Here is a 26,391-nt window from a genome sequence, read left to right on the forward strand (position 1 = left end):
TGCAGGGCAAATGCATTAAAGCACGCTGCTGACACTGACGTAGTCCAGAGGCAAACCGAGAGGAATATATTTCTAGACAGCGCTTTGCTCGGCTGGAATATCGAGCACAAGTGTGGAGTCTAAAAAAAAAACTAGCGGGAGATGGAGGTTAAGGCCAGGCCAGTTACATTCACACACCTCTGTAATTCTAGCTTTTCCACTTCTTGCATGTAGATGTTGAAACTGCTGTGAAAAAAAGAAAAAACCCCACTGCAGACACCGTCCTGGAAATGACTGCCTCACTTTGGAGGACACGCACGTCAACATGTGACCTACACTGACACCCGGAATGACACACACATCATTGCATTTGCTGTGTTCCATCTGTGCTGTCACACCGGTTCAACAATCTTGTGGGGAATCGGACCTGGGCAGCCATCCATCATCAGCCTCAAACCCCCCCTCCCCCTCCCGTCCCCGCCAAAGAAAATGTTTTATGCAAAGAATAGATTCTGCAAAAAAGCAATTCCACACACACTGTACGAAAAAAAAGGGACAGAGCGATAAGTCACACTCTTGGCTTCCTTATCATTTTAACAGCCAAAGCACAAATAGAGCCACAAAAGGCAGGATATTCACTCTGTTTTGCTCATTGAAGCTGCTACAAGTCCACGGCTCTTATACAGTAAATAACACCAAAGTAACTCTTTGTTATCTTTGTCCACGTCCGGCTCCGACACTCTTTCACCTCCACGCTGGTGTCTAGCCAAGGTTTCACCTTGGAGCTGAGAAACTGCTGAGGAATTGTTATGTAGAGCCTCCACATAGCAGAGGAAGTCATACGCCGTCCTGGCCTTGTTCTGGTTGAATAAAGGTCCAGCGCTGCACCGAGAGGGGGGGGGGGGGGGGGCACATACACCAGATGACATGGTGTTTATGAAGGCGTCTCATTGTGGCTGGACGTCTCTGTGGGAACCCTCGGCCTCACCGGACGACCGGTCTTGACAGAGCCGTCCCCCGATTCCAGGATCAGCGGGCGGTTGTTCTTGTGTCGGTCTGGGTCTGCCACACCGGTCTGGTTGTCACTGTCAAGAAGAAATAAACGAGGCGCTTCACTCCAGAATCCAATACATGAACACACAGTTAATAAATGTTATAATTATATTTTGAAAACGTTGGTTGGCTGATACTACTAAAAGAAGGCCTCGGGGATTCATTATCACAAATGCTGTATTTTTACATCCTTCTTGTGAGATCATCGAGCCCACGTGGATTTGTAAGGATGTGTGATGGAGTGCTGAAACACGACCTGTCACTAAAGAACAGAGATCACGACACAAACTTCTTTTTTGTTTCCCCTCCCTTAGTTGTGCAAATAAAATCCGTCACAACTCAAGCCTGAAATGTGTTGAGACTGGAGACATTTTACCGGTGTGGTCCTTAAAGTGACAGTCCTTCAGATGTCAGTCCTGGTGGGTTTGAGTGAAATCCATTGAATTCTTTTAGAGTTTAGAAGTCTGGAGTCTTTTTGTTAATACACAAGCTTTAAGCATTCCAAACTGTGTGCATAGTTCCACGGGCATCCAGTTTGTAATACTGGGTGTAAATATATAAAAATTGCAATACTTAATCTACATAGGTGGGCCATGAGCTCATTCACCGGTATGTTACCTTCTTAGCAAGGAGGAGCTCGGATAATAACACTCAAAAGGGAAAGCGACCTCATTCTCTGCTCAGGTAGACACTACTGCATTACATCTTTACAGAGAATAACTGTTCGCTGATTAACTAAAGCTCTGAGTGTCGTAGAGAGAACTTTTATCACAAGGCTTTACAAACAGACAAACTACGGTGGAGGACTTTCAGTACCTGTCTTGACTGTCTTTAGCCACCGTGCTGTCTTCATAGATTCTCAGCATTGTTTCTGTGCGGTCGTCATGGTGCTCTCTAGGTTCCTGAAACCTGAAAAGTACATTTTGAAATATGACCATTTCCTTTAGTTGTCGGTGCTGTTAAAGAACATGGCTAAAACCCAACCATATGTAAGTCTGTGTAGTTATATGTTCCAACTTCCCCGCTCTGTGGCACTCAAGCCCCAAGTCAATTTGCTCCTCTTGAAGATGGAAATCCTTAAACACAGCTCACAAATGTAGAGTATTATTTGATAATAGGGCTCGGGAATTTCTCAAAACAGCTGGTCGCTGTAGTTTTTAGCGAGCATTATGCAACCAGGGGTAAATGCCTGCAGGTTTTGTGGACTATTCTCAGCCGCAGATTAAAACAAATTTGTAGCTCCAGTGAGTGTTTACTGCAGCAGAACGGTGCATGTGGATTTAAGTTAAGATAAGCTACAGTGTGTGTGTGTGTGTGTGTGTGTGTGTGTGTGTGTGTGTGTGTGTGTGTGTGTGTGTTCCTGGTAATGAAGGAACATGTCACCCGGTGCAACCATGGGCCTCACTAATGTGCTTTTAATAGACCTTGGACGCTCTGTGTCACAAAAGGAATAATGTGCCAGAATAAATAATTCACTGTTGGTTTTGTTCTTTTCTTGGGATTTAAAGAGGAAAACAGCACAGCCTTAAAAGACGCATTGACTTGGTTTGGTGATGCTACGCAATACAATTTAGTGTACAAGACTTGCAACATTTTATGATGTTGTTGTTTTCTTTATCCTCCATTTTTTTGTGTCAATCAAAGCTGCTCTGGTGGCTTTCATTTCCTCCCAATGATTGCAGTCAGGTAACCAATATAGTGTACTATATATATATAGGCTATATCGTAATCTATCCTCTGAATACAACACCTGGGCTCAAGTCTCTCTTTGACTTTGGCGATGGACAGGATGTAGGGGCGGATCTGTCTGGTGATTGTGGTCAGGTAAGAGTTCTCCTGCTTCAGCTGCATCAGGTCGTGAAGCTGGGCTGGAATCAGTAAACCAAGAAAATGAAATTAAAAACGACAAGACAGAGATCAAATGTTTGAGTGATACATTTCAAACTCAGAAGACAGACCTTCATAGATCTCCTGCTCATTGGTGACCCTCTGGAAAGTCTCATCCCAGATCTGTGAGGAGAATGTGGTAAGATGATTCTCACATTGTACTCTTGGGGTACCCTGACATTTGCTTCTTTTCTTTTCCCTCTGTTTGCACTACTAGCAGTCTGCATTTATAACATCGGGCGGAACTAGCTTGTTAGTATGCAGCTAGAGCTACTGACTGAGGACAAATGTAGGAACTTTTTTTTTTTTTGCCTGCCAGAGGAAAGTACAAACTAAAGGTCATCATCGAGGTTTCACTTGACGCACCTCTTCAAACATGACTCTCATAGTCTCCACGGTGGAGTGCTGGGAAGCTATCTGGCTGTCGATGTGCAACGATCTGTCCATGACCTCTCCCATTTTATCCGTGTTGATGATGGAGTGGTGCTTGGTCAGATCTCGGTGCAGCTCCTGGACCTGGTCCTTCAGATTCTGAATCTCCGTCTGGAGAGTCTATGAACACACAAGTATACGGTACATTGGACGCGACACTCGAGAGGCGCTTCGATGTCTTTAAAGTGTACGGATGCCAGGTGAGGTGCATCTGAGCGTGAAAAGCGTGTTGTCCACTAGACAGGCTGAGTTCCCAGAGGAATTCATGCTGCAGCCTTACCCTTTGTGTTACTTTGAGGATCAGAGATGGCTCCTCGTCCGTCCAGGAAGAGAAGTTGCTGCAGCAGTTTTAACCAAAATGGATCCAAATAAAGGAGATTTATCTCACTTTTATTTAACTAACTATGGACATACAACTAGTAAATTATCCTGCAACCGAAAGTACTTCTTGTCAATTCATTAAAATAAATAAAGATATCCTCTGTGTTCTATTAGCCGTTTTTCCACTCAATTGTCAAACAAATCTTAAATAAACAATTGAAAAAAAAAATGGTATAAACTAAGCAGGTCTGTAATCCACCAATGAACAGAGTAAAAAGTAGAGGTTTGCCAACCGGAAACCAATAAAGTCAGCTTGGCCACCTAACTAACTCATCTACGACAATATAAATGGAGAGAGGCTACTACAGCGATTTGTTGCAATTGGGCAAAGTTTAAGTTGCTTTTTCAAGTCAGTTTGTATCGGCCATGTTTCATGTTGTTCGGAGACGATGACGAGGATTACAAGGTTATGAGAATATCGGAGAAGAAGCTGACAGCAGAAACAGCTAATGAGTCATGCCAGTTAAACGTTAGACACGTCAGAATTTATTTGGCAAAGTCAACGTTTTTCAAATTTGATCATCCAAAACGCGCAGACTCATATGTGAATGGAAACACAGTTGTTTAATCTTTATTGATGAAAAATATCTCTGAATCGGAGAGGTAGCTCTTCGATGATCACCCCGCAGTAACGGGGGAAACAACAACAATGTGTTCTTCGCAATTTTGGTTTCCAAGTTTATTTCCCTTTATACACTCGCTGTGTGGTCCCCATAGAGTTGTAATAACTATGATGATCTCTAATGATCTTTTCATGAAGTGCTATTATCTTGGTACATTTTAAATGTGTCCAATACTTTGATTCATGACCAAATTCTTGCCAAACTAACAATATTCCCATCAGTATCATCTGCACTTCACCTTTTTTGGTGTTTAGCTAATAAGCTAATTTTAGAAACACGCTAAAACAAGACTGTGAACGTGGTAAACAATATCGCCAACCTGCTAAACATGATGTTAGCATTTAGCCCAAAGCACTGCGAGCATATACAATCTCCTTTAAAAGGGTAAATTCTGTGTTTTTCAACCATGTTTTTGCGTCAAAGTGACTAATGGGGACATTTTTTTTATTGATCCAGTATTGAGGGAACGCTGCTCAAGAGGCTGTAATGTAATCGCCCGGGACAACTCCTCACCCTCAATGTGAGTCCATTAAAAGTGCTTGTTTTTGCCACTGACCGGCTCAGATTGTTATTATAACTGCCTGACAACATGATGGAATAAACTTTCCTGTTTGTCATTGTGTCATGTGACTTATTGCCAGAAGAGATGGAGAGAGGAGGACAGTTGGTTGTGTTGGAGTACGGTGCTGTTTAGTGGCTGCCGGCTGCAGCATTCTCCCTCAATAATGGACCAATTTAAAAAAAAACGTTTTCCTCATTAGTCACTTAGACACAATAACATTGGAAAATACGGTTGAAAAATACCAAAGTTACCCTTTAAGTGTTGTTCAAATGTTTTTCTCAGGATGAGATACTCCTCAGCATTGCTCGTCACAGCACTCACCCTGTAGGTGTTCTCATAGTTGCGGCAGTGCTCGGTGAAGGGTGTTTCCCGCCCCTCAGCCAGGAGGACCTTGGTGCAGATGTTGCGGTGACAAGTGGGCCTTCGACCGCACACCGAGCCCAGGGGCATCTCACTGAGAGACGGGGAGCGGCAAGACATGGAGAGAGGGGACTGGTGCCTGAGGATAAGAACAATCATCATGAATGTCTTTTTTCTGTGTATGAAGCATTACATCTATCTCACCCCGGTCTCTTTGACCACAGCGGGAATAAAGCCTCATATAAAATAATTATAATTGACCAGCTCTGTTCTGACTGTATAAATATTGCATAAATATAGCACATGTACAGCTTGCACTATTCAAAACACTCAGAACCCAGTGCAATATTCTTAATATTTGTTTTCCCGGTTGCTGGCTCCAAGAGCTTTCTATCATTGTAGTCAGTTGGGAATTGTGTGCATATTGTATGCAAAACACCCTGCTTCAGAATGCCCATTATTACAACCTACTCTCTACTTTTACTTTATATACAACTTTGTATACTTGTTCTACATACCATCTACTTTGTTTTGTATCACATAACTTCCTCAGCCACTGTCCGATACACATGTGATACACACTCGATTGTCTCAAGACACTTCCTCGGCCTCGGAGCAGCTCCGGCTAAAGTGCTTCATTTAATACCGCTAACCTGTTTTTTAGGTACGTATTTGTCCTTTTGTTTTTGTCTGGCTATGTTTGTTTGTTTCTCCGCCAGGAGGCTCATGTGATCGGTCGTGTTTGTGTGTGTTCGTCCCTGAGTGAGTGAATGTGCAACTTAGTGTCTGTCCGCCGCTAATCCCGCATTCTGCTGCAGCAAACTGCAGAATATTTTGGGTGGCCAGTTAGGGCTGCATGCTGAAAGACCTCTCAAGGTTGCGGGGACTCACACTTTCTCAAAGTCCCTTTTAGTGGCTGTTTTATACCGCCATTGATTGCCTGCTGACTCCTCGTGCACTATTCTTAACCGTCCCCCGACTCAGGCAGCTTGGCGAGTTTAATATAGTTTTTGGCAAGATTGCATGACGTGTCTTATCCGACAACTTTGAGCAAATTGCCTGTTGTTACTTGTTGTCACTCAAAACACATCTTCTCCATCACCAGTAGTGTGAAAGTGCGTATGTGCAGCACATATCCAAACAACTAGATAAACATATATGTATCTGGGTTCCAGTAGGACCATAGTCTCGGCTTCATGCTTCACACAGCATAACTGGCCTGCGGCCGTTCTACAGCAGCCCCGGTGTGAATACATCCTCTCACGTTGCCGTACAAATGCTGTCCTCTGAGCATCCAGACTGTGTTCTAACACAACCAATTAAAGACATTGCCAGTACTGAAGCATCAGTTGCATGAAAGAACAACTTCACTTCTGCTCTGGGGAATTATGATACAAATAGGGCCAGCCAGCTGGCCGGCCACCAAATCCCTGCCCGGTTTGCATCCTGCATTAGCGGCTCACAAGTAGAGGAAGGAGCTTTCAGACAGCGACTGAAGCATCAGACACAACACCACATTCAGTCACATTCAGAGGAAAACGCTCCGCCATGTGGGCGTCATTCTGAACGACCATACGGTGAGGAAAAGCTTGTTTCCTCCTCCTCCTGGTAACTGAAGTATGTAGTGGACTTGAAAAATTGTCGAGTCGAGCACCTTGTGTAACGACTGTTCTCTCATCTCATGGTATCAGCAGATGTTCACCAAAGAGAGCAGGAAGCCAGAGACTCCTATAAACCTACGCTGAGAATTCAGTCTGTAAAGCACATTTAATTCAACCTTCTATCACAATCAATATTCACGACACTCAGCTACAAAAGCTACATCTATTTGGGGATCACACTCTAAGTTAAGGCACATATCACAAACTCAGGACACCCTATACAAGAGAATAAACTGCAAGGACTTTAAATGAATAAAATGTATATAAATGTACCTGGGGTCTGGCAGGCTCTTACTCCTTCCTTCTTGCCCAGTGTTGATGCGACAGAGGACCTGTCTAAACAACGTATCCCCCGCTCTCTCTCTCTCTCTCTCTCTCTCTCTCTCTACCCTACACATGTCATCCTCTGCACATCCAGCCTCTGACCTCCCATCACTGACGCCAATTAAAGACTCTCTAAAGCTGTGACATCAGCGGCCTGGAACAAAGTGGCCCGGCTGCTCCTGCGTGCCAACTTCCAGATGAATCCTGGAGAGTTCTGTGAAATTACGATAAAAATAGTGCCAGCCGGAGGGCCACCAATCCCGGCCCACTTTGCATCTTGCACTGCCAGGGCGCTAAGCAAGTTGGAAAGAAGAGTTGTCAGTATGTTGGCATTGGTGGGTGGGCTTAAGGACTTGCGAACAGTTGGGGGACACTGATGTGGAAAAATAAATCGGTCAGTGGAGTCCAAGTAGGCCTACAAAGGGACATGAAGCAGCGGGAAAATGACAAAAGTCTTTGTTATGAGTAGCAGTGAATAAAGGTTGCTTTCTGGTGATCTGATGTGATTCTCAAACAAATCTAAGTTAAAAGACTTTATGGCATTGTCAAAGCATTCTCAGAGTTTTGGGGTTTTCTGACAATGCAGCACCATCCATCATGTTTTCTGCTGTGTTTGTGTCCCGGACCGCAACAAAACCAGAGCTTTCTAAAAACAGGATCGCCTGCCTCTTTCCCAGCCCCCATGCAACAAAGGTGAGTTACGTAAACATATCCGTGCACAGAGCTTACAGATAGACAGAATAACTTCCATACTGGGACTCAGCATGGCGCCTCCTTTCCTCTCACTTCACTCATCGCTGTCTACCATCTGTACTTCCAAAACCATTTGGGGGATTTCGAGTTTAGATGCTTCACAAGTGTGACATTTTCTGCCCAGACTTTTTGCTTTCTTGGAAGAATCCAAAAGACGCTGCAGTTATTATTCAGGCAGCGAAAAGTGTCAAATAAAACCTTAGAGTAAGGGATTCTTTTGTTTTGCAAATGATAGTTGGCATTAAGTAAGTGATCTCACCTTGCTGCAACGCTTATAGATCCGACAACAGAAGGAGGGCAGCGCTGACCGAGCAGCAGTAAGGGCTCCAGACAGCGAGCAAACTCACTTCTGTAGTCTGTGTTGATCTAATGGAAGACAGAGAAAACATCACTTAGTCTTGTACAAATGCACGTATTTCTGCCATAATATTATGTATTCCTTCTATGAAAACAGAAAAAAAAAGCTGGGCCAAAATAAATAACAACATTACATTATGGCAGGATTTGGCCAGATTAAGGCCCAATCCTATATTAGTCAATCCTACAATATATAAATACAAATAGCAACCTGACAACAATAGCAACAAATGAAATATAATAATTACAATAGCATCATTATTATTTTTCTCATCATCATCAATTAAGCAAAATATACAAGTAAACGACTCAAAAGAAAAGTAAAAACATGACCATACACAATAAACTGTCACGGTTTAGGCTTTGCCCCCTTTGTGTCTCTGTCTCTGTAGCTCCGCCCCTGGTCTCCTCCCGGCTCCCTCCTGTGTGTCTGAGTGTTTCCTGATTTTCCTCATTCACTACACCTGTGCCCAATCACCTGCCCCTGGGTTTTCCCTCTGTCAACCCCTCTTATATAAACTCCCCTGCTTCCCTGTTGTTTTGTCGGATCGTTTAGTTGCTTCCCTGTGTGTGCGCGCCGTGTTCCAGGTTTGTTCTCGCCACGTCCCGGGGTTCGGACTTTGTCTTTTTGGACTTTGCCTTTTGGACGTTGCCTTTTACTTCAGTTTGTATTTTTCGCGCTCCCTGTTGGAGTTGTTTTTGGTTCCTGTTTTTGTGCAAGTAAACAACCTTGCCTTCCACCTCGTCTCCATTGTCTGCACTTGAGTCTTTGCTCTACCCCTGCACCACATCCCATGACATGAACTATTAAGCAGCAATCTGTTTTCATTAAGAACCACACCTACAAATATAGTAATACTAAAATATTAAAACGTGGGTGTGTTGACAACACTCCACCATCACCACCCATGTCCCTTCTGCCAAAACAACTGCACTTGTTTCCAATGTAGGTCAAGTCAAGTTAAAATCAAGTTACTTCTTACATCGAGTAGATTATTCTGACTGAATGTTTTGATGAGTATGAAAATGATCAGATGTATGTGTCATACTTGCTGTGGCCTTCACAACCACCAGAATGAATCTTTGCTCAAATGTGTCAGCTATGTGTCTGTTTCAGCTTTATTTACTGATGTAATACTGATAAATACTGACTGAACTTCTCAGTACGTGACATCTTTGACATTTCTGAAAGGAAACAGGGATTTCTGTTTAAGGAAACACTGCAGCAGTGATTGCTTGAACACACAAAACAACAATCCTTGCTCAAGGTCCACTACCAGGGCTCAACACTCACTTTGAAAATGACTTTAAAAGTCATTGCCAAGCTGACAACCACGCATCAGCTTTTGGTTACCAAAGAAAATATGTTTGCAATGGTTAGCCACCACGGACGCCTGTGTGCGCGCCAGTAAACGCTCCAATGCACGTGAAGCGTAGTCTGGTGCTGGTTCTGACTTTAACAGCAATAATTTAAATACAACTACTGAAACAAATACAAAAAAAGAACAGATGTATTTTTGGAGTGCACATATTTATTATGTTAAAAAGAGGTTGGGAATTAGTGTCGGAATTTTCTCTTTTAAAAATAATCTTTATTTGAGGTCTACTTACTATTATTATTTTCTGTGAGCGTTGGCTGGATTTCTGCTTTCCTTCTATTAGTTAAGCTTATACTTGATAAGCTGCTTGAACGACTATAGTTGTGTAGTCATAGTAGATGTTAAGTCTTGTTTCTTACTGTAAAATGTGCCTGTGTGTGTACGTTCTCTATACGTTTTACAAGGTTTGCTCTTCTACCCTCCTATATGTGCTTTGTGGTTGTTTTGTCTGCAGATTAAAATTAGCGTTTTTGTCTAAATCTGAAACATTTGCATCATCACGACTAATGTGTCTTTTCCCTCATAAATACATGAATGAATGACTGCAGCTCCCATTGGAAGGCACTGAACTTAACTTTCTTATAAAGGTTAAATTGGTTCCAGGCTTCAGAGCCGCGGAGGAGAAAGAGGTGAGACTGCATTGGGAACAAGTGAAACAACTAATCAGCACGCTGCAGTGGATTGCATTCTGGGTTTCAAACCTCTTCCAGCCCTGCAGGAAGGCGGCTCCTACTCACTTTGCTGCTCTGCGCCGGTCTCAGTCGGTGAGGGAGCTTTACAATCCTCTTCAGCCTCTCCATGAGTTGCTGTGTGAGCAAGAACATGAGTGATGTGTTTCATCTCGAGGAGACATTATGGACAGCCTCCTTTAAAAGACCAATTCTGTCCAGCTAATAATGGAAGTTTTCTCCTGCCAAGACAACTCTGGGAGAATGAACTTTGTTATGTAGACACGTTTTCAGAATCACAGATAATGTGCCATCCAATAGTTCTCTACTTTATAGATTCACTTGTTTATATTCACAGAAAAAAAGGTTTTTTTGAGCTATCAATCTGTCAATCCTTTCCGTGTCCGGGCCGGGTGAGGTTTCCCGTGTTGAGTCAAATCATCACGTTCGCCTCCCCCACTACTCTCTCTTAACCACATATGACTTGTATCGCATGCACTGCAACTCTCTATATGTATTTGATTAAATTCTTGTGAAAAGCAACGATAATAAAACATCTCATCGTTTACGTGGCAGCACTCACGTAGCCCATGTCCAAAAACTCAAACTTGTTGGCTGAGCTGAGGAAGGCCGAACAGGTGACGAGGTGCACCTGAAAACATCAGAGACTCAATTTTAGATTTCAAACATGGAATATGAGACAACCAACAGACTGAAACAGAGACTAAATGGGATTTAACTAATACAAAAACTAACAATCCATTTGAGCAGAATCACCATTTTCACAGCCCGTTCATAAAAGTGTGGAACTGAAGGTTTACTCTGAAGGTATCTTCATTTTATGCAACATTATACTTCTACTAGCCGGTGCTACTTTTCAGATAAAGATTTTTCATAAAGATTTTTCCAAAGAATATTTAAAAGAAACGGTATAATGCTAATTTTTAGGTTCATACTTGGATTCTGGGTTTGTTTATATGCTTTAATGTTCAAAAAACACATTACTTTTCTCGATACTGTCTGTCTGAATAAACCTGTATTCACCTTCTGTCTGAAATGCTCCGTTTTAGCTTCTGTCTCTTTCAGCCCTCCCTCCTGAAAAAAAAGCCCAGTCTGCTTCTGATTGGCTTGCCAGAAAAAGATGGCGCACCTTTGCAAAGATAGTTCTGGAGTCGTGGGTGGACACACCCAGACGGGGCGCGGTGTATTCTAATGAGCCTGTGACGTAGAAGAGTAGCCAGCTCTATGGCACAACGGCTTGTTGTCACATGTTTTCTGATCTAGTCCACTGAAAACTGACTGGGTTTTTTCGTATTTCACACTTTGTGGGTTGGCAGCAACTCCAGATACCCAAATGTATGTCAACAAGCACTGAAAAAGTTAGTTTTTACAGATATGTCCCCTTTAAAGTGGCATTTTTGACTTGAATAAAACAAACACGGTCTATTTTGGGCTCCTTGTCATGATTCAGTCCAGTGGTAGCAGTTTTGTTGTTGTTATTTCACAAACAAGTAAAGCTTTTTAAAAAAAGTTAAAAATCAGAACATCGTATTTTCTTCTTTCCTACTCCACTAATCATCCCACGGCCCCTCATATTTATGGTGTGATTTATCGTACTCTACCTGGAGGGTTGGTAGGAGCGCAGTAAGGTGGGAGAGCTGCTCCTTTAGTGCTTTCTCCTTCTCCTCGTGTTGACTGCAAACACACACACACACACACACACACACAAACATGTAACGCTACACCTCCACATTAGTGCCTGCCGTAATACTCAAGAGGATTCAGCTCAGGAGGGGCAACCACAAACAACATACTCCATATTTCCCGAAGCTAATCTATCTGTCTTCTCTGTCTACACACATGCACGCAGACACACAAGGCCGGACACACAAAAGCCTGACATAAATAGCCTTTAACACTCTTCCGGGAGCCCAGACACTGGATGGCTTCCAGGCAATGGAGAGAGAGGAGGAGAGAGATGGAGGACACAAAAAAAATCTCATTAGAGATCCCCGCAGACTGCAACTCGAGACACTCACTCATATGGACAAAATTGTTCTCATTCAATCACTCGTACGTACGGATGGAGCACGCGCTGAACAGGAAGAAATGCTCAGAAATCATTTTAGATTTTTTCTCATCTGGAATTTGGAAAATGGGTGTTTGCAGATTCGCAGAGTGAAGAAAAAGAGATAAAACACAAGTTTTATGTCTGCTTCTGCTTTATTAACCCTCTACTTAAGTGATAATTCATCTTAAAAGCTGCTTCGTTGACGTCGCCGGGCCAAGTACTTTTAATGCATGTTGGTGTATGTTAGCGTGCCCCACTGGCTAGCTCACGGCCGCCGCTCTGCACTGCTCTCATAAGGCAGGTTACAGCTGATAACGCCGTCCCGACGGAGAGTGGCGTCACGTAAGAGTAACAACAAGCCTGCACTTCCCCCTCAGGTAAACACGGTTAGCGTCGTCAGCACCGATAGCTGCGAGCCACTGGCTCAGCCGTCGCCATGGCGGTGGCCTTTAAGAAGCAATAACATCCTCCTAATCGTATCCAGCACCTTTAAATGAAATCTGACTGATGTGCAATCATTTGATCTTAGAGACTAATTAGTTGCAAACCTTGGATGACATTAAATCAAACTTTAATGATCGCGGTGGGGATGTTGCACGATTTTAATTATTCAAGTGTGAGTTAATGCTAAATTAATGGACGGGAGGGTGTCATTATCCTGTTTTTGCAAAGTCATTTCTCAATTTGTATCACTTTACAGTTTGTTTCTGCACACAGCACACAGCTGCAGCATAAGTAACGTGGTGGCCACCAATGAAAAAAGAAAGTTATGATCCTTCTCTTAGAAAAGTATAGACACTATATACATTCATGGATTCTAGTGTGGTTGCACAGGCGCCCATGGAGTGGATGTGTGTGTGTGTGTGTGTGTGTGTGTGTGTGTGTGTGTGTGTGTGTGTGTGTGTGTGTGTGTGTGTGTGTGTTGGACAGAGAACAGGCCCCAGCAAGTGATTCAGATTGCCACCTTGAAAATATGCATACTCACATTAAAGTTAGTAATCTCGTTCAAAAAATATTTTTGATATTTTTGTTGAAAATCTTATTACATCCTGAGAGCAATAGTCACTCAGGCTTCCACACGTTGCTATGACAGCTGTGAGTAAACAAAGCCATGTCCGTTGTTTACGTTCATAATGATCATTTTAGGGGAGTGGCTTTTGGAGGGAGCTGTCAGAGTTGCCGACTCGGCAACTTTCTTGCTAGATTCAGCAACTTTTGGAGCTACTGCTGCTAGCTACTTCTGTTGGATAAGAGTTGGCAACACTAAGCTGGGTTTTTGGGTTGGATTCACCAGTTTTTAAAGATTACCAGCCCTAACTATATTCAAGGAACAATGGCATTTGCTATAAATGTCCTCGAAAAGGCAAACCCATCTCCTTCAAGGTGCTTTTTATTCGTGTAAAACAGTCACAAAATGTTTATTCTACACAAACAATAAAATAGAAATAGATTATAAGAAATATTTTGAAATCAAAAGCATGATTTCTTATTTCATTTTGTATATTTGTCATATACAGATATGGAATAATGACTGCTGGGTAACATGTATGTGGATGTCGTCCAATGTCAAGTCTCTATTTGATCATGTGACAATACGGTACAATAATGTGTGTTTGTGTGCTTCATAACTACTCGTGCACTCGGGCATAATCACGCTAAAGGTGCTCTGTTTTTAATTAAAGTGGAGGACATCTTATCCAGGGTTTCCTGCAGCAGCTGTGGATTGTAGGGACTTGAGAACGCCTATAATGTAAATAATGTGTATTTGTACACCAAATCTTTTTGGTTGGCTATATTTTCATTGAGTGGATCAAGGCGCAATATGCAACCATTGGCTTTCAAATCTGTAATCCCCCTGAGGTGCTTTTAATTCGGTGTCAGAAAAAGAAAAAGAAAATATGTTTGGTGAGATTATTCCAGAGCAAACAGGGGGCTGCTATTCATCGCTGTACAATGCAGCATGATACAATGGAGAAACTATCAAGTGACCTGCTGACAGCTGGATAATAGCATTCAATTAGGTAAATATTATGACACAGGCTTCGAGGCAACAAAAGCATTTTTTACACAAGACCTGTAAATCTTATATTTCAATATTACCTCTGGGCTGCTTTCAGCAGAATCTTCTTCCTCTCTGCTAGTTTTTCCTGTCAGACAAGAACAGAGAAAACAGAGCCTTTTACTCCTCACACTGCTGTGGGAATGGCCTTGAGCTCGCTAATACCTAATGAATTGTCAAGATTGTGGGGGAAAAAAAAAAAATAGGTGTCAAATCCACAGTGTGGCGTCTGCTCTGTTTGATTGTTCAGAATGCAAAGAAAAAGAAAACTCTTTTCTCACAAATAGGTTAACAGAGACCTCCAGTGGCCGAGCCGCGTTAACAGTCTCAGATGGTATTTTAACTTTTAGATTTAACTTCTGAATTAAACTATAGTCTGTGTTTCTGAAAGATGAGATGTTTTTGGTCCAGTTTTCTGTAACTGACATTTTAATTTACACTTTAAGTTAAGCAAAGCTGGGGTAGTAAATCTATTGACTTGGTGTATAAATATCAAGGGGCAGTCAGATAAAAGTCCAAATGTATTTGCCACTTCACCAGCTGTTTGAAATGTAAATTCTTGGAATGGTTAGGGGAAACATTAAGACGAGGAGTGTGGTTACGTGCACGTACATCATCTATGACAAGAGCAACGCTGCCCGCTGACATTTTGATGCTTTGAGTTCATGGCTTGGTTTTTGCTCACATGTGCATCGTCAGCTGTGAGACCTGTATGTGGACAGGTGCGTGGGCTTTTCACACATCATGTCCAAACAATTGAATTTGCCACAGGTGGACTCCAAATCAAGGTGTAAAAACATCTCAAAGAAGATCCAGAGAAATAGGAAACACCTGAGATACATTTCAAGTGAAAGCACAACGGGTTAAAACACTTGTCAATGTGATATTTCAGTTTTTGCTTTTTTTCTAAATTAGCAACAAAAATGTCTCAGATTCTGTTTATGCTTTGTCATCATTAGGTTAGATTGTTAATGCATTTCAATGATTTTAACAGGAGGCTGCACCATAGCAAAATGTGAGAAAAATGTAGGGATCTGAATACTTTCTGAACGCACCATGTTTGTGCCTGATGACCATTTTTAAACATTTTGACCTGAAGAAGATACAACTAATCTGATCCCATTTGTGCCCACAACTGACATTGTTAATTTAAAGTGTTCTCTATCAAAATCGGTCAAAAAAGTGAGTTTTTCTTATTATAATCCATCTAGTTTTTAGGCACAAGGGACTACTGTTTTTGCAAACTACTCCATTATATTTGAGGACAACAGAGTAATCCCATGTGCCCAAAGACCAAATATAGTGAGATGAGAAAATGTCTATATTGAATATATATTATATCATGTTGAAGATATGCACACATGTGCAATGTATAAAAAGAAATTGATGTATTTGATGAGTTTGACTATTGAGTCAAGTGTGATTTTCTTGTGATCTAATGTCAGTAACCACATTTCAAGACTTTAAACCATCATAATAAATGCATCATATAAAATATAGTCTTTGTGCATAAATGGGTTAAACGCGTGGGTTCAAGTCAGCGCGCAGGGGAGGAACTCTATCACACCAGGATCATTGTATTACCTGCAAGCTGTTGAACAGAGTACAGATCGCACTCTCTTCTTCCTCCACATTCAGACACACTTCTCCGATCATTGCTCTCAGCAGAACGATGGCCTCTCTCGCCGAAGTCTGCAGCTCCTTCACCACCTGCAGATTGGAGGAGGAGGTTCGCTGTCAATGAGAAGCCCTGTGAGCTACTGCGCTGACACACATTTGTCATCAGAGCCATTAGTACAAACTTCAAGCTGAAACATGCGAGCATTGGTGAGGCTATTCGGCTGTACAAATGCACTCATTTTAGCTCATTACAATGGAGACGCTATCCTTTTTTTTTAATACTGCCAATTTTGAGAAAGAGCATCCAAAGTGGAACTCTATACTATATTTATCATACAAATAACTTTTTTATTTTTATTTAACATGAGCAGTATACCAAATATAAATGTATTCGACCCAGGTTAATTCAGGAATGCTCAAAATATTGCAAGCAAACACTACTCAGTTATATGTTTATATATTCAAATTGCATTGTAATGAGCTCCGCAAGTGCACCTGCACCACATCTCACAATACCATCACGGCCGCCGTGCGCTTGAATTATTCATGATGCCAAAAGTGCAGATGAACAGACACGATTCTCTCACCAGCACAGCTTGGTCCAGCATCTCACACCCCTGCATGTAAGCTGTTTCAATATCAATACAGTGAGTCCGACTCTCCCTGTGGTAAACAAACAACACCTAATTCAATGTGGAGAAGAGAAGAGAAAGACATCACCGCACTGACATAATTTCTTCAAAAATCTTGAGGCCCCTACTTCAGACCCCGGAGCTTCCGAGGCTCTGGACTCCCCACTAAGCTTGGAGGAAGTAATACCATCAATCAAAGCTATGCAAAATACCAAAGCTCCGGGGTCAGCAGATGGATTTTTGTTAGAATTTTTCCCAAGAAATTGAAATAAAATGACCAAATTGCTTCTCTCGGTGTTCAATGAATCTCTGGAAAGTGGTTGGCCCAACACAAACATAACAGTGCATGTGAAGAGTGATCAGGACCCCACATCCTCCTACAGACCTGTGTCTTTGTCGAACGTTGATGCCAAGATCTTGGCAAAAGTTCTAGCTGGGTGTCTTGAGAATTTCCTCCCAAGTTTAATATCAGAGGAGCAAACTGGTTTCATGAACGAACAGCAGCTTTTTTCTTTTAATGGGCCACACTGTTAATATGCTCTATTCCAAACATTCTTTAGAAACTGCAGAACTGGTCGTTTCTTTGGACGCGGAGAAGTCGTGTGATGGAGTGGAGAGGGAGGTACCTCTTTGAGTGATACATTTTATCTTGGATGCATCTCTGCAGGCCAGCGTTACCAATGATACCTGATCGGACTATTTCGCATTGACAAGAAGGACCAGACGGGGGGACCCTTTATCCCCCCTACTGTTCGCATTAGTGATAGAACCTTTGTTGATCGGGACTTCCACCCGGTTTGAAGGAGTGATCTGGAGTGGTAAGGAATTTACACTGTCATTATTTGCCTATCATTATATAATATTATATTGACCTATTGTTATATGTATAAAAAGCATCCCTGTCAGCCAATCGATTTTTGGAAAAGCACGACCTCTCCAGACAACAACCTTGAACTACAACCAAAACAACCCCAAATTCCACGCTAAATGAACCCCACTGGGTTCAGATACCCGATCAATATATCACGAACCATGTCCTCTCTTTGTTTCTACCCACTTGTACCCTTTGAGTACACAGGTTAAAGCCGATGTTCAGAGATGGGGCAGCAACATAATACCCTGAAATGTATTCCGCTGTCCTTACCCCAAAAAAAATCAACCTTTTTATGGAACAAAAAAGCTCCCAGAACATGTAAATGACTATTTTAATTTTTTTACTTCATGGGGGTCTCTTATCGCCAGACTAAGCCTCTATCTACGTCTCTTTACTTTTCCCCTCTCATCTTTTTCTTGCTTTGTTTCACTATTGCTCCTCTATCAGGAGTTTGGATCCAGCTCTGGGTGGTGTTCCAGTTCTGGTGAAGATAGGTGAAGTGTTGGTGAGCGCTGGGTGGATTTGGAATAAACTAATGAGGGTGATTCTTCCAGTAATATGTTCAAACCCTGCTCAAAATGTGAGCTCAGCCCGCATTCCTTGTTCAATAAATGAATACAGAAAAGAGAGGATAAAAGAAGAGAAGAACTTCATAGATTTGACTCACACTTGCATGTCTCTGAAGCACTTGATGCAAAGCATAGACTTCTTCTCTGTTGAGAACAGGATGTAGGGCTCCTCGTGGAGCGCTGTGGAGACAAACACACCTTTTAACCTCCGCCCACAGGAGTGCAAGATTTAAACTATTCTGTTTTTCCAATGAGAAGGTTTGGGAAACAAAAATACAAGAGCGTTTCAGAATACAAACAAGTTGGCTGATAAAAGTCTGCCACTATAAGCGCTAACATCGTGCCTTGTACACAACGTTAGTAATTTAAACAGGGCACAGAAGAGTCAACACTTCTCTGGGCTAACACACTAGTGTATAAAGCCTTTTTGGCCTGTTATTCTGCTGGAGTAAATTACAGGCGGCACTCACAGCACTTCCTGTGTTTGGCTCTGGAGCGTTTGGCCAGGGACACAATCTCATGGTGGGAAAACATTCTGGCCTTGTGAGTCAGCTCCCTGCAGGCACTGCAAAGTGGCTGGCTGCAAGTATTACAGTAGTACATCCCCCCTGCATCCTGAATGGGAAAAAAAAAGAAGAAGACAAAATGAAATTGAACATGGAGAGATGCTACCGTCATTTTATATTGTTTAAAGCTACACAAGAAAATGTTGCTGAAAAACACGCCTGTCTTAAAGCTACTATGTGTACAATTTAAAGACATTCGGACTTTGGCGCCCCATGGTGGTCAAATTAAAAACAAATCTTGCGGAAGGATTTGAACATTGAGATGAATGAAAAACAGCACCAATGTTCACCAGGATTGTCTCATTTCAGTGCAAACAAAAACATCTTCGAATGCGAAATCGAAATCGAATTGCGAAAGTAAGAGTCTTTTGATGTCAGTACAAAAGGGGGACAACCACCCAAATGAAGAATTCCAATATGACATTTCCACCTTCTAGGAAATCCATAATTGTCATTATCAGTTTCAGACTTAATACTTGATGGTATCAACAAATTATTTTTTAGCCCTCTAGTTGTTGGATTTGGGAGAGTTGTTCATCTGGACTAAGATGTTGAACTGTCTCAAACAACATGGGTGCAGGTGACACCTTAATAACTGTGAATATTGATGTGGGTCTGTCGTTCAATTCTTACATTTTTGCTACTTTCCTGGTCACAGTTGGCACACTGCACCGTCTCCTCAGTGTCCGCATTGTTGTCAACCAGGAACTGGAGCAGACGGTCTTCTGGAGGGAGGGAGCTGTTCCCTTTTAATATGGATGGGTAACTGTGGCAAAGACAGACATTTACACAGCCTGAGAAAACCATGACATGTATCACCAGTCAAGTTATACTGGCAAGTATGAGTGTTATTCTTCAAGTTCATGTATGCCAGGAATAATCAACACAAGTGAAACAGAGAAAGTTTCTCCATGCTCGCCTTTCATCTGAAGGCGGGTAAATACGAGCAGGATTTTGTGACATCGCGAATAGTTTGGAAGTCAATCATGATGAAAATTCACAAACGTTTTAAGTGTATATGTAAATTAATAGTTACATATTCATAAATTGAGTTTCTCAATGAGGACAACTGAGATGTGTTCCTAAGAATGTTTTTTGTAGATTATGATTTCACTCAAATTATTTATAGGCTCTGTGTCTTAATTAAGTGGGAGCTTTACGTTTTCACTCTTTTATTTATAGACAGATTATATTTCATCCTCCGTGTCAAGAGAGTCAAAATCAAAACAGAGTGCAGCACCTTTACAAAAACTAAAACATCCATTCCAGTAGATTTTCCCATGAATTTAAACAAAACCCACATGCCATTACATGTATAACAAAATACAGCATCACTTTCACAAATCTATCAGACCAGAACTGAAATTGTTCCAGATATGAAAAAATGTATGCTGTTTTTTTAAAAAGTCAAGGAAAATTTGAATTCACAATTCAAATCTATACGTAAAATAATTACAAAAATATCTGAATGAAGCACATAACGAAAATTAAGTTACAGTTCTGCCACAGATCAGTGCAAGGTATTAATAAATAGTCCTAAATATAGTTTTAACACCTGTTTGATCGCCCTACGTGCAGAGGAAAGTCCTGAATAGTCTTCTGCAGTACTGCGTTGCGCCTGAGGGGGCAGCAGTTAACTTAACGACGCCTCCACCATAGAAGAAGAGGATACGGAAGTAGCTGTAGAGCACGGTGCGCAATCATCGTGTGTTTTGATACTCGACGGTCTGTCATCTAGAAAGTTCCAGAGAGACACTCCAGAAGAGACACAGAAGCGCAGGTAACACAGTTCGTCCGCCGAGGGAGACATAGTCGACGTTGGAAAATGTCTGTTATTTCGGAGGAAAATGTGCGAGGGGAGAATCTCTTCAAGGATATCAGCGCCGACGACGAAGACGGGCAGCCCACTGAGATCGAGAGTATGTGTATGAACTGCCACCTGAACGGTATGACACGTATACTTCTGATCAAAATCCCATTCTTCAAAGAAGTCATCGTCAGCTCCTTCAGCTGCGACAACTGCAGCTGGTCGAACACCGAGATCCAGTCTGCGGGCCGGATACAAGATCAAGGCGTTTGTTACACGCTCAAAGTCAGAACGAAACGGGACCTGAACAGGGAGGTTGTGAAAGCAGACAGTGCGACCACCAGGATCCCCGAGCTGGATTTTGAAATCCCTCCCTTCACCCAGAAAGGTGCCCTTTCTACCATCGAGGGCCTCTTGGACAGAGCCGCTGCGGGACTGGAGCAGGAGCAGCCAGTCCGGAGGGCGACTGACCCAGAGGTGGCTGAGAAGATAGACAGATTCATCCGAAAGCTCCGGGAGTTAAAAGAGGTCGAAGACGAGTTCACGCTGGTGATTGAGGATCCGTCTGGCAACAGCTTTGTCGAAAATCCCATGGCCCCTCAAAAAGATGAGGCTCTCACTGTGTCCCACTTCAAGAGGACGATCCAGCACGACATGCAGCTGGGGCTGCGGGCGGATGATGACTTGGAGGACGAGGAGCCGGCTGGCAACGACATCGATGCCATGAGAGACGAGGTCCTGGCCTTCAACACCAACTGCCCCGAGTGCAACGCGCCTGCCTCCACCAACATGAAGCTCGTCGAGATCCCCCACTTCAAGGAGGTCATCATCATGGCCACCAACTGCGACAGCTGTGGCCACCGGACCAACGAGGTGAAGTCCGGCGGGGCCACGGAGCAGATGGGCACCAAGATCACCCTGCACATCACCGACATCTCCGACATGACGCGGGACGTGCTCAAGTCGGAGACGTGCGCCATCGCCATCCCGGAGCTGGAGTTCGAGCTGGGGATGGGGGCCGTGAGCGGGAAGTTCACCACCCTGGAGGGGCTGCTGACGGACATCAAGGACCTGGTCGTCTCCAAAAACCCCTTCATCTGCGGCGACAGTGGCGTCACGGATCAGGTGGAGAAGCTGCACGCGTTCGGGGAGAAGCTCGACAAGATCCTGGCCGGAGAGATGGACGTACACATCGTCCTGGACGACCCGACGGGGAACAGCTACGTGCAGAACGTGTACGCCCCGGATCCAGATCCCGAGATCACGACTGAGAAGTACACCCGCACGTTTGAGCAGAACGAAGACCTGGGCCTGAACGACATGAAGACTGAGGGGTATCAGGAGGAGGAATGAACTGACAGCGCCGCTTGAAAGGACTGAATGAGCCAATGATTATTAGTTAATGTTGAGTCAAACACCCAGTGTGTTTACATTGCTCCATATTTTCACCCATTTCCATACATTTTAAGTTAAACGCTGGGCGAATGGTGGTTTCCATCAGTCTATTAATTAACAAAGGGAATTCTAAGTTGTCTCAATGTACAGTGAAAATGAACGAGTCATTTGTAAAAGGTCCTAGATACTGCTGTTATTAAATATGCATCCTTTATCTCATTGTTTGGTGCATTTCTTGTGACATTCCAGAAGATGGCGCCCTGTTATCTCTCATTTAAAGGTGTTTTTTTTTCTTTTCTCAGAGAAAACACTGTGACAAATTCCTATTTTTATACACCTGTAAGCATGACATCTAAATAAAGTGTTGTCTAAATTAATTATCTCTGCTCTTTGAATTGGCTGATGTTGAAAGACGGAACGTTTCTAATTTATCTGCATCATTAATCTGAGGAATATCCATCATTTACATTACAATGAACACAGGCTTGTGGATTTAGATTACAGTCTGGAAGCTTTTTACACATTTAACATGAGGATCATCTTCGTGTAATCGTATGAGTGCTGCTTGCAAACATGATTATTTACTTAATTGGTTAATCAATTGATCATTTCATTGTGAGAAACACTTCCATTGTAATTTACCAGAGCCCAGGTGTTATCTTTAAAATCCTTCTTTTATTCATCAATTCAAATCCCAGAGATATTCTGTTTACTAACATGCAGAAAACCTTTTAGGTTTTTGTTGTTTGGAAAACGGCCTTACTCGAACAAATAGCCGACTCATTTTATCTTGATTGAGTTTATTCTTGTTAACCGTAAAAAAAAACAGAAAATGAGTACACTGACGGATGCAGTGGTCAGTTTGTTGCATTGACGACATGATTTACCCATAATGCCGTTTGCCTCGTTTCACCTGCTGTGGCGGTAATGTTCTTCCTGCCGTGCGTGTTTTTATCTCCTTTTCATAGCAACGGGGATCTATTGTGTTCTACTAATAGCCGAGTAGAGAATTCCTAGATTACATACTTCCTGAGTGAGCAGCTGTTAGCGGGCCGCTGATGGAAATAGTAGCTGGCGGGCAGCGGGCCCCTGTAGCCTGAGCCCAGCCAGCAGAGCACGCCGGCTCTGTGCCCACAGGGTTATTTCCATAGAGAGCCAATGATTGCCTCTGCTTTTTTGTCTCAGTGCCTCACGCTATGAATAAAAGCTGTTGGTTTTACTCTTGACTTGTACAGCTGACTGGTTCACATTATCTACCTCAACACAGGTTCATATCAAATAGCTTGAAGGCAGTTAAATGTGGCAGCCGCCTCCGGTTCAGCCACAGTTTGTCGAGGTGATTTTATCAATTCTGTTTGATTCACAACCGTTAGCTCGTAGTATGGCGCCGACGTGTGGGCGAGTTTCAAACATGAAGCCTCAACAGACGCACTATTTTAAGAGTTGTAAGATGTTGTGACTGAGCAGAATCAGAGGTGGCTCATCATGATTTTGATTGTCAAAGCAGTTCTCAGTGTGACAAACATTAGTCTTTCATATTGAGTTGTTGTGCGTTAGAAGCAGTGCATGGCGGTGCCGTGTGTGCACTGATTACTGTGGGTGGCCGACTGCTCGTTGATTGTATGTTTTCTCATTGTGCACGTCAAATATTGTGCTCACACTGCAAACAAATGGGGCAAAAACATGAATCATCAACCAGTGGAACTGGATCTAAGGGATGCGAGCAGTTGAGGATAATGCAGTGATATCCAAACTCGTCACCGTTTGATTCTCTGCATGCGCACACAAGAGGGAAACCAAAAATCTGGGTCAAGACTCCCGTTACTATCACGTTGCAGCGGAGGGCCTTATTCTTTACATCCATGTGTGCTTTGATGAAGTGAAAGTTAACACTGCCGACCTGAAGGTGACCGGGAACCACGAGTCATTCCTTAATAGGGGATGAAATGGATTGATATCATGTGACTGCTTTTGATTGCCCTAAGCTGCTGGCACCGGCGCCAAATACCAGTATGCTTTGTTTGCTGTGTGACTGGTCTTAGAGGAACTTGCTCTCTGGGGGGCTTCGGGGCCAAAGACTACACAAGAGACCATGATGACCCCGCAGCTGCTCCGACCATTCAGGCCTGCTCTACCCAGACCAGGCCAGCAGTGGGTCACCGAGCAGCACCCTCAGACCGAAACGGAGAGACTCGACGCTCTCTGAAACCAACGGGATGCTCCTTAAATCTCCTGCACCAACCAAACCGGTCTACTGGACTGGAAGGAATCTCTTTGAGCAACTCTGTCCAACCGTTTGGGCTGCTTTTTACACAGAACATTTTACCCTCCAGGGGATTCAAGGAGCAATAGTATTTATTACACTAATTTAAGCAGGTTAATCATGTTTGAGATCAACTTCTCATTACTCGGCTTCACCATGTTTTCAGTTTGTTTTGGGGTTAGTACCATAGGTGTGATATCCAGGCGTAGATACCCTGCACAGACACCAAAACACATTGATAAATGTCTAGATGAACTATATCTAGTTAAGAAACTTGATTTAAACCTGCAGATTTTTCAGACATTTGTTCTCCCTTATTGTGAACACAGTGTGGCCAAAATTACCATATCTTTGAACACATCTTCAGGTTTTCCATTGCTTTCAAGAGTGATTTTATATGCACAGCCTGGATCTTAATCAACCTCACAGTGCTATCTCTTACCCACAGAGGGGGCAGCTGAGACGGCTGTCATTGGTCCGGCCTCGCAGGCAGCGGGCACAGAAGATGTGGTAGCAGTCCAACAAACACGGGGACTGGTACTGCTCGTGGCACAGGTGACACACCAGAGGGTGGACAGTGGTGCAATCCACATTAAACAGGTTATCCAAGTTGTTAAAGATTCCTCCTGCCATCTGTAAAAAGAGGAAACGATGACACGGTGAGAGTACCACTTGAGTCACACGTTTTAGAAAGCCATCACATCACATCAACAAAAACAAAAAGCTTTCGCATGTGTAATGGTTATTATACGAGAGGCTAAGGCGAATGTGTTATGCAACACTTTGATCAAGAGAGTCAGATATTAATTGGAGTAAACAAGCCTTTTCTCAGTTTGTCTCTTACCTTGTCAGATGTGCAGCAAGTGCCCGGGGCTTCAGTGACACAGCACACAATCCAGAAACGTCAAATAGAAAGGCACTGTCGGCACCGACACTACATCCAGCCAACACATGCTACCATAAATGCGGCAGGCTAGTCCACAGAAAGCACAGAGAGCCACTGTCTTACCTTTCAGTGCTGCTATCAGCTGCCCCCAGCAGGAATGACAGCAATGCAGAAACTCTTCAATAGTAGGCCGATGGGGTCCCTCCGCCAGGCAGCTGGCAGCACACACCTCAGGCCAGCCCCCAAGGGCTGCCAAAGTGCTACAGGGACATGTAATATTGCTGCGGCGTGGAGATTAAAAATACAGTTGTCCTATTTCTAAAGTCACACTCGTGTTGTTATGTCTTGGACTCCAAAGCAGGGTGTGTGGAGGGAAAGGTGTGGAAATGACTGCATTGCAAGTATTTAACATTGAACCAGGAGTACTTTCAACGTGTCACATAAAGCATCGTTTTTAAGCACTTTGTAAACTCGGTTTTAGAAAAGTGCTCCGAAGCTTTGGATTGTTTTAAGCTGCATGCAAGTAAATACATCATTATGAAAAGAAATAGGTGTTATCCAGTTCTAATTCAAGAGCAAAATGTGAGAGACGGTTTAATACATTTGATAAAATAACATAACACTTGTTTTCCAAGTCCAATTTTTTTTAAACAACTTCAACTAATTTCCTTTTTTAAGTTCTATGTAATTGTGTGTTAATTATGCAGACAATCGATTTGACTTCCAAAGAACTGCTCAATTACAAACCAAATTCATTATTCACCATTTAATGGGAAACTTTATTCTCCATATAAGTTGAATTGTATGCTTAAATGTAGACAGGTTTCACCTTTTTCTTCCTGTGGGTCAAACTAAGAATGACTTGAAAGTGTTGAGCACCTTCTCTGTTTTCGGTTACATACTCCTTGACAGGAAACGTTTTGAAGATTATCAGTAAATCAGTGACATCAAATTAAAAGGGACCAAACAATCTTGACTCAAGGTTCACATACTTAGCTTTATCCAGAGCTTTCAACCACATCTCACTGTCTTCATCAGTGGATGGAGTTCACTCTGTTGTCATGGAGATGGCTAAGTTGTTTGTTATATGCTATAAGTTTGTTTGACACAATGTTTTACTGTTCTTTAATACCCCTACTTAATAAAGCAACTTGTAAATCTACAAGTCTTTCCTGAAAGAGAAGATAAACTAGCTTAATCTTTGGGGGGGAAATTAATTTAACTTTACTT

At 42.7% G+C, this 26,391-nt stretch overlaps 2 protein-coding genes across 3 annotated transcripts; one reads left to right on the forward strand and one right to left on the reverse strand.

The window, feature by feature from the left end:
* Positions 1–567: 567 nt before the first annotated feature.
* On the reverse strand, positions 568–25,395 carry rnf207a (ring finger protein 207a). Of its 2 annotated transcripts, none has more exons than XM_079186091.1 (18): positions 25,285–25,395; positions 24,718–24,908; positions 19,444–19,576; positions 18,715–18,859; positions 18,343–18,424; positions 16,757–16,832; positions 16,134–16,259; positions 14,591–14,637; positions 12,042–12,114; positions 11,003–11,071; positions 10,489–10,557; positions 8,275–8,381; positions 5,239–5,416; positions 3,286–3,471; positions 2,991–3,042; positions 2,783–2,900; positions 1,849–1,941; positions 568–1,064 (listed from the first exon to the last, which is right to left on the reverse strand). In XM_079186091.1, the coding sequence occupies exons 2-18, from the start codon at positions 24,906–24,908 to the stop codon at positions 914–916; spliced, it is 1,896 nt and encodes a 631-aa protein (XP_079042217.1). In that variant the 5' UTR covers positions 25,285–25,395; the 3' UTR covers positions 568–913. The 2 variants fall into 2 exon arrangements, with proteins under 2 accessions (XP_079042217.1, XP_079042218.1); XM_079186092.1 differs by lacking the exon at positions 25,285–25,395 and adding an exon at positions 25,120–25,259.
* Positions 20,510–22,383, forward strand: zpr1 (ZPR1 zinc finger). Its single transcript, XM_079186093.1, has one exon. It carries the CDS (start codon positions 20,636–20,638, stop codon positions 21,968–21,970), a length of 1,335 nt encoding a protein of 444 aa, XP_079042219.1. The 5' UTR covers positions 20,510–20,635; the 3' UTR covers positions 21,971–22,383.
* Positions 25,396–26,391: the final 996 nt, after the last annotated feature.

This window comes from Pholis gunnellus, assembly GCF_910591455.1.
Source record: "Pholis gunnellus genome assembly, chromosome: 3".
Lineage (NCBI taxonomy): Eukaryota > Metazoa > Chordata > Actinopteri > Perciformes > Pholidae > Pholis > Pholis gunnellus.